At 29.2% G+C, this 9,745-nt stretch overlaps 1 protein-coding gene across 1 annotated transcript; it reads right to left on the bottom strand.

Moving 5' to 3' along the window:
* Window positions 1-5,208: 5,208 nt before the first annotated feature.
* LOC145571726 (putative axial regulator YABBY 2) lies at window positions 5,209-9,267 on the bottom strand. Its single transcript, XM_081630758.1, has 6 exons — window positions 8,921-9,267; window positions 7,196-7,318; window positions 6,955-7,096; window positions 6,312-6,360; window positions 5,836-5,911; window positions 5,209-5,596 (listed from the first exon to the last, which is right to left on the bottom strand). Exons 1-6 carry the CDS (start codon window positions 8,987-8,989, stop codon window positions 5,483-5,485), a joined length of 573 nt encoding a protein of 190 aa, XP_081486884.1. The 5' UTR covers window positions 8,990-9,267; the 3' UTR covers window positions 5,209-5,482.
* Window positions 9,268-9,745: the final 478 nt, after the last annotated feature.

Below are 9,745 nucleotides of genomic sequence, written 5' to 3'. Positions count from 1 at the left end.
AAATTTTCTCTCTTTCATCAGTAACACGGTATGAGTAGTAGTACGTATTATGTTATAGCCTATGGTAGCTAGGATACGATATATAGAAGGGGACCCAATTTTGAGGTCAAGCATGCAGAATCTGTAACGTCAAATCATGTAGTATAGTGTTTGTGTGTTAATAAATTGTCATAAAAATATCAATCATGTATCATTTTAAATATAAATAATACTATAAAATAAAGTTTTGCTTTTGTAAACTTTAATAATTTAGAAAGAGGGATCTGATGAGGTCTGCCACTACAAACAGCAGCCCCCTCTCAAACAGCATAGTGTAAGTATATGCAGATATCACTGACATCTCCCTCTTTCCCACTCAACACATAAACTAGCTGAAAAATGTAAAAGGAAAAAAAAAAAAAAAAAAAAGTCCGGTTTTTGTAATTCTGAACAAAGCAAAACAAATTATTATTCCGTAATAATTAGCAGAGCAGATTTTAACAGAGTAAAACATAATAAATTTTAGCATAGTAGTTTAATAGAATAAGACCTAAAATGATAACAAAAATTTTAATTAGATAATACTCGTACATGCAACTATAACCAACAATGCCTACATTAACAAGAGCATCAAGAACAATCATATATTAATCAAGCTAAGCTTGGTCTAGTGGTAAGATTGTCACCTTTTAAGTTCAAACCTTGAGGTTGGTGGTTCAATCCTACTAGGGACACTTTGAGAGTGGAGATCTCTTACCTCTCAAAGTGTTTGGCCCGCAAATATCGGACCAAAAAAACCGTGAAAATTGAAGTACGATCAAGGTCTTTACCTTACCTTAAAATAAATAAATAAATAAAAATGATGATATAGTATATACTCGTAGTTATATACGAGATTTAATTCAATTTCAGGTGTTCAATAGAGGATATTACTCCATACCTTTCAATATTATCGTATTTTAACCAACTAAATTATTGTTGACATGCTTTGTAATACATGAAAACAGTATGACATTTGAGGTTTTTTTTTTTTTTAAAGCACATCTTATACTCCCTCCATCCCATATTACATACTCCCTCTATTTTTTTATTTTTTTATTTGCACCAGTTTGACTGGCACATTTGCCGAGATGCAATTTTAGCCATTAATATCTTTTTTTTTTTGGAAACAAATCAATTAATATCTTTAATTTTCTATTAATAAAAATTATAACAAAATTATATTATGAAACTAAATATTATGATTAATCTAATGATATATTATATAATAACATTTATTATTTTATAGAAGTGACAAAATTATGTCAACCATAGTATGTGAATAGTGCAAAATTCAAAGTGATGCATTTCAAAAGTAAAAAAAAAAAAAACAGAGGGAGTAAGTTTATATACTAGTATGCTATATATTTTCCTATTTTGGAGACCCAAAATGTATATCTATTTTTGGATAGTATGTAAGACTATTATATCCTCATTTTTTTATTTATTTTTTACTATATTCATTGTACTTTCAAAATTATCCTTGAATTTTTCACTTACCTTGTACTTTTTTACACTTTTTTCTCTAACTTTTGTCAATAATTGTATTTTTCACCTTTTTTGATGAACCTCATTCACTTTTTATCTCTAACTTTTGTCAATAATTGTACTTTTTACCTTTTTTATTTATTTTATATTTTTAATGTATTTCATACACTTTCTCATTCTATTTTTTAAATACCATGAAAAAACACAAACAGAAATTATATATTGTGCCCTTTACTTTTGTGCATGCAGCGTTGTTTTAATTTAGTTAATCGAGCATATATATAATGGAAAATCGGATCCATTTCTATTATTCACGCACAATAATTTCATTATTATTTTTATTTTATTTTATTGACAGGTTTCATCCTAAACATATACAAGTAATTCTTTTTTTTTTTTTTAACCGGGAAATACAAGTAATTCTTTTGAATGTTCATTTGCTCTGATGATTGGGGCCATTCTACTATGATCAACTTTTGAACGATCATTTAAATTGTTTTGATTGAGACCAATGCATGACTTTACTTAATGTACCCAGCCTAATGAAATCACCATGATTATGTCTTTTCACATTTTTTCCGCAAAATATGGGTATTGATAATTGAGTTGGAAGGGAAATGATTATGAATACCTAGAAATGTAAACATTAGTTGACACCTAATGAAATCATCTTAAGTGACTGTTAGAAAAGTGTGGAGATAGAACACTATTTATACATACATGTCAATAGTATTTTAAATATTTTGTTTCAATAAACGGGTCTTGTTCTCTTCAGTTTATTTTCAATTCAGCTCAGTTCAGTCTAGTTCAGCTCTATAAGTTAAGTTAAGTTAAGTTCAGTTCAGCTCAGTTCAGTCAATCAGATAGACCCTTAAACATTTAAACCACTGTATTTAAACATATTGCATATAGCTAAATAATGTTTAATGACAACAATTTGAATTGATGATTCATTTATGTACATTATAAATGTATTAAACCCTAAAAGTCAAAACTATATATCCTCTCCTATTTTTTTTTTTAAAAAAAGGTTTTAATTTTGACTAGCAAGAATCATAGGTAAAACTAGATGCATTCACCTAATTTCACGATGTATATTTTTTTTTTTTTTTTTAAAAAAAAAAAAAAAAAAAAAAAAAAGAAGAAAGAAAGAAAGTGTCATGCACTCAATATTACTAGTTGGTTTCACATTTTAAAAGTCAACCCTAATTCACTTTGTGTTACACCAAGGAATAGACAATAGAAATGACATGAAAAGGATAACAAAAAGGAAAAGAAAATATGAAAAAGTGATTAATATATTTTCCTCCTCTTGTTAAAGTAAATGATGTTGCCAAATTTCTTTTTTCAGTTAATTTATATTTTGCAAAGCTTTTTATACAACAAATATACTACTTCCTCCGTCCCCTTTTGTAGTCACTTTTGGTAGAAAATCACGGAATTAATAAACATAAATAAGAAGTACCAAAAGTACATTGAAAAAGTAAATTTAAATTGGGTATGCAAAAAAATAGAGAGAGAAAGTAATTAAAGTACACGGTAAAGTAAAATTTACAAAGGAAAGTTAAATTTGCACAAATATTGTTGCAAATGGGAGAAAATTTTGGTAAAAAATAATATTAATGGTACTTGAAAAAAGCAAATATGACTAACATTTTGGGTCACCAAAAATGACATGAGTGACTATTAAAAGAGAACGGATGGAGTATATTATACACTAGCACGCCAATCAATTCAAGTTGGTCGCATTTTATTGTGAAAAGTCATCCCCAATATACAGAGTAGGAATTTATTACTTCTTTTATTACCCTAAAAAAATCACCACATCTCGCATAAAAATCACCTCAATTCTAGAATATGCTATCTTATAAGGGTGTGTAATCTTCAATATTTTTTTGAATACTTGAATTTTTTTTTTCTTTGAATAGTACTTGAATTTATTTTGTCTGAATGCAATTAATCTTAATAATAAATCAAAATAAATTAATTAGTTAAACACATTTTAAAATGTTTAATATTATAGCTGTGATTTTGTAGACACATTTGAATTCCATCTTTGTTACCTTAAAATATATCATATTTAACCATGATTTAATAAAAAATTTCCATCTCAAGTCTTTTTTACAAGTTCGAATCAAGTACCTAAATACATTGATTTGCACATTATGATTAAATTAATGATAAACACAGTTACTAAGAGCACGCTCTCAGCTTAGTTCAGTTCAGCACTAATCAGTTTAATTCAATTTCTAATTTTCTTCTCTCATAAACAATTCAGTTCAATTCAATTCATTTCAGCTCATTACAATTCAGTTGTTTTCAGTGAATCAGAACAGACCCTCAGCTAATGTTATGGTAATAATATAAAAGATCGAATAAATGCTAAAAAATAGAAGTACAAACAGGGGCATGCAAACAAATTTTAGGACGGTCCATAAGTCAGTGCTCTGTATATTTATATTCTTGTAAATGTATAGTACATTGTACATATAACTAAATAAATAAATACACGTAAAATCTATCATTGAAATAGGAAGAAAATCCCAAAGGAAGAATTTATCATTTATTCGTGAAAATTTTGTTTTGATGGGTAAAATAAATAAATAAATAAATAAATAAAATAATGTCCATAAAATTCGGTGAAATACTGGTGATGTTGTCTGTCGACGACTAAAGTGGGGCCCGGACCCACTGTTTGGTGACAGTGACCACTGAGTATAGCATCTGTAACTATCAATGTCCATATTATATCATTCATTCATATTTGCATTTCTCTCTCCCCCAACTAATTTACTGTTCTCCATTACTCTCTACCTACGTTTTTTTTTTTTTTTTTTTTTTTTTTTAAGTTTAGATAATGGTTAATAAGTTTATAGAGCTATGGAGTTTGAATTAGTTCATAATCCATATACTAAAAGCTCATGTATCTAAGTTTGACCAACGACTGCATTTAAGTTAGATTTTTCGGCTGAAAAGAGGGTCACAATATATACTTCTTCCGTTTTTATTTAGTTGCAACACATCCCTTTGGTACCCATGTTAAGAAAGATATTAGACTGGGTAAACGAATAAATTAAATTACAAAATTTTAACACCTATAAGAAGAAAGGGATGAATTCCTACGGTTTAAATTTCATAGCTTAATTCATTCGTTTACCTAGTTTAATTACCTCATCGATAAGCGTGATAAAAGGTGTGTCGCAAGTATAAAAAAACAGAGGAAGTATTACTTTCTTCGCTTCATATTAATTGCAACGATTTGACATAAAGTGTGAGTAAAAAATATTTAATCGTTGCAAATAATATGAAACAGAGGTATTAGACCATCTTTAACACAATGGCTAGGGCTTATGCAGTATTGTGTACTTGGTATTGACATGGGTTTTCTATATGCAGTGGATGGTGATTGAGGAACCTTAATGATGGCGCGAACAACTAGCAAGCTAGTGAGCTATGGCCAGTATAAAATGAAGATTTCTCAATTCCTCTACGTACAAGATCGATTTAGGATTTCTAATTGAAAGGAAATTCTCATAATGCGAATTATTTAACCTAATTGCATACTCAAGTACGTATATAATGTCATGATAAATGTACTAACCTATATAATGTCATGTTAAATGTACTACGAGTACCTTAGATGGAATTAGTAATTATACTGAATATATGAGTTAAACAAAAGAGATGAACAACTACATAATGTATGGAAAACAGTATAATTAAAGAATGCATTAAAATTCATATATAAATATAACTCCACTTCTTCCCTATTATATTATCTCCATAACATACAAGTATTAGTTACAACTCACAAGTGTACGTCATATATAGACAACAATATAGTCATTTTAAAAACTGTGTACATATAATTATATATAAAGAGCAGATTAAAATTAGCTAAGCTCGATTAGTTTAGCTAATTAACATTGTTGTGTGGACTGACAAAAATTAAAGTAAATAAGAAAGGATTATTAATTCAGTAAAATCCATGAGACTTGTTTGTCCCTTCTCCAGAAACTGGTTGGTCCAACCTTGCTTCGCTTTGCCCGTCCAGATTTAGGCCAAAGTGAATATGAGGAAAATGTGCCCACTGCCAAGCCAACATTATGTTTACTATTAGCTTCTACAGTTTACTAATGTCAGCGTCGGTGTAACTAATTATTTTACGTACATACGAGTGTATAATAATTGTGTAAAATCAACGAATTTATCATGTATACATATAATGTATGTATGATATACACAATCAAGTCGGATTAGATCGGATCATATCAGATTAGGTGAAATAACATAAAATTAAAGTTATTATTAGAACATAAAAAGACTCACATTCTTAGCTGCTGCACTGAAAGCCTCTCTGTGGCTAATTTCAGGATTGCTGGCTTTTATCCTTTGGATTTCCTCCCTTCAATAGAGAACCAAATTATTAAGAAAGGGAAACAAAAAAATAAAAAATTGGGGGTAACAAATTAGTATATTAGTATTTTTACAGTATTATTCAAGATGTAACAAATTAATTAGAAGTTTATTGTTTTATCTTATCAAAAGCAAATGCTTCATGCTTAACAACATATATATATATATATGGCTTAATTAAGAATTTAAGGGTGAGCATGAGAAAACCAAACAATTATAACTAGAAATTTCTCTATATATATTCTAAAAAATATATTGTTCATTTCTTATCTAACTGTAGTTATGTTCATACTAACAGGTGAATAGGTATGTTATAAGTAACATATACTTCGTAGTAGACAAATAGAGAGATTAACTAGACCTTGCAATGGAGATTTAGTAATCCTTACTTGATAAATTTATTATAAGCCGAAGGAACGCGTTGCCTCTTTTCCGGGGCTGCTCAACAAATAAACATATCAGACAATTAGAGTTTACCTAAATGCCTTAGAAAGCAACAAGCCAACAAATACCATGGTTAAAGCTCTTGTGTGTCTGTGTGTGTGTTGTAATGCTTCGCGTTACCCTTTGATCAAGTCGAAGTAATGCTTTTGTGTTTAATTTGAACAAGCATGTAATTAATTAAGTTGGATGTTCAAGTCTTCATTAGGTTACTTTCATGAAATCAAAACACTTGTATAGGGCTTGTTTGTTGAACTAAAATCCTACAAACTAGGGCTTGTTTGTTGCCGTTAAAGATCTATTGAAGTTCGATTTTCAGGTTTATTATATTACTCCGTAACATACATATAGTTATATATAAATGTATCTATAAATAATTTTAACTTCATTATACGACTTTAAATCCTCAAAAACAAAAAGGGACCTAACTATGATTAACTATGAAGCATAACAACTAACAAACCAGAATATCTAAACTTTGGAATATTTTATATCTTACAAATAATACCCTAAAGTTGCTCATAACATTTAACAGAGGTAGTATAAATATATCAATTAAATTAAGATTAACTGAAAAAATTAAGTACTTACGACGAATGGGTGGGGGACGAGTCTGTTGAACATCATGATCATCAGAAGCGATTGTAGTAATAGTTGAAGACGATGAGCCGCCTGTTATAGTACTACTACTATCTCTGCTCACATCTTGATAATTATAGTGCTGCCTCAGCAACTATATATAGATTTTAATTTCTTAACATACACTTTGTTCAAATAATTGCAAAGAAAGAATAAATAAAATAAAACGAGATCAATTGTAAGTAAATTATACCTGGAAATTATCTTGATGAGGCATAGATGGAGGTGAAAGTCCAATGTTAACAGAGAGAAGATTGGCACAATGCCCACATCTGACTGTTACCATATTATACATGCTGCAGCATGGTACGCTTACCTGCCGCGTATTAATAGCTAATCAATTAGATTTAATGAGATATGTTGTAAATACTAATTCATAGTCGTGTAGATTTAGCTATCATGTTAATAGTTCAAATTACATTATCAGCGTGACCTACAGTCAATCTCATGATGATCTAGATTTGTTGAGAAACTATCATCAAGTAAAACCTAGCTACTAAGATTGGACCAAATGGAAAAAAAGCAATAAGGAGAATTGATTTATATTTACACTTCAACTAAATACTTTATTGATTTAAAAGTATAATTTTAAGGAGTAGAAAATCAATAGTACCACCAAAACCAATCTTAACCCCATGTGGGAGAAGATCTTGAACATTTGACATTTCATATATACAAGCCCTACAGATCGATCTTAAATGAGGATCGAGTCGATTTATCACACACACTGACACACCACATCAATAGGCTAAAATACACTTTACCAATGAATTAAATTCATAACTTAGATTAGGTTTCGAAAAATAATTTGATTGATGATACTCTCATAAAATTAATAGTGTGAACAGAGTGGATAACGGATTTTTTCGTATTGGATTGTCACCGTAGTTGTTATCTATGTTTGTACTAAGAATAAAGATTTACGAGTAGTTAACTAATAACAACGCGATCAAAAGAATATACTTGGTAGAGTATAAAGTTACATGAAGTGTGGTACACAACATGAAAAAGACAACCCTAAATGAGAAATCTCTTTCCATTTTTGCTGCAGTTTCTGGCTTGGGTTCACAAACCCTGACATCCCCCTTTTTCTCCCCAACATAAAAGTCAAGAGGGAAAAAAAAAAAAAAAAAAAAAGAGTTAAAGTGAAAACGATCGAGATCATATGAAATACGGAGTATCATTCATTTACGAAGTAATAATTTTTGTATACCAAGAAAGAAAAACTTATGTTGTATTATACTCTTAGTACAAAGAAATAAATCATTAAATAAAATTTTTTGCTATTAACTTAACCAAAGTAGGGATTTTTTATTTTTTTATTTTCTTAAAAAAAAAAAAAAAAAAGAATCAGTTTTTTACATGCCAAGGAAAAATGAGACTGTACCAATGCAACACTTTGGTACAGATGAAGAATCACAAGTGACTGAGATCAGTGAGATGTGGTCATCATTCAAAAAAAAAAAAAAGTGTTTTATTTGTTGTACTGGATTTTATATAAATAAGTTAAGTTTGTGAGGCAATATCATAATAATGTTGAAGTACATATGAAATTTCATTGGATTAAACATACACTAAATAAATTAAATTATAGTACTAATTATTTTAGCTAGACTAGCTACCTGTTTCATTGAAGATGAACCCTAATTTATATATACTTCATTAATTAAGGTTTGCAGCCCTACTTTTATTACATAGACTGCTTAATTAACAACTCATAATTTTTCGGAAAGTTAACGGTAGCTTATACTCCCTCCATTTCTTATTATTATCTACCGCAAAAATATATTTATTAATACAAACTTTTAATTTGTTTAGCAAAACCTAAAACTCGATCAGAAATAGAAAAAAATAAATAAAATCTGATCTAATTTCCCAACTTAAATAAATAAATAAGAAGAGAGAGAGAAAAGAGTACCGCTAAAATGGTGTTGCAGAAGGTGCAGTGGACATAGCAGACTCGCTCTGCTGATGTACTGAAATCCATCGATTATCTCTGATTTTTTTTACTTTTTTTTTTTTTAAAGGTTATTAAAATTTCAAGTATATAATAGACAAGAAAATTCACTATTTTGTGCTATTACTTGAAATTTATTTGATCAATCTAAGATAGAGAAAGAAAGGGAAAAAAGAGGAGGAGAGAGGAGGAGAGAGAAAGATAATGTAATGAAAAAAAGAAGTAAAATAAGCTGTAACAGACTATAGTCCATACATAAGACTCTGGTCGGTTGGGAAAGGATCATACAAAGTGGGATGGAGTCGTACAATTTAATTAGCTTATGGATGTGATAAGGGATTTTAATTGAAGTTTAGCCATATAGGAACCTAGTCAAGGCCTTGTTTTTTGGGGGCCGGGGTCGGGTCCTCTCTTGTTCTTAAAACAACGGTTGGATGTACACGAGGGACAATAACTGAGGATTGGTCTTATTTTCCCCAGATTAATTAGGTGTTCTAATGTGAAGATAGGTATTTAAGCAAAAGAAATTACATGGTAAAGTATACCATCACATTAGGGTTACATTATTAAACTATCAAAATTTAAATTATTGTTACTTCGAACTATATATTTTTAAATTAATATCGAAGGCTAATTAGTTAATAAAATCACATTTATTGACAAAAACATGTACATTTTTCCATTAAAATGAGAGTATTTTTATTTCACTTTTCTTAACTATATTGTCCATGTTCTAACGGTTATTACTGCATAAGTTCAAATACTCCTCTCTTAATGTCAATGTTG

This window comes from Chenopodium album, chromosome 12 (assembly GCF_948465745.1).
Source record: "Chenopodium album chromosome 12, dcCheAlbu1.1, whole genome shotgun sequence".
Taxonomy (NCBI): Eukaryota; Viridiplantae; Streptophyta; class Magnoliopsida; order Caryophyllales; family Amaranthaceae; genus Chenopodium; species Chenopodium album.
The sequence above is the reverse complement of the archived record's forward strand: the minus strand, read 5'-3'. Positions and strand labels throughout refer to the sequence as shown.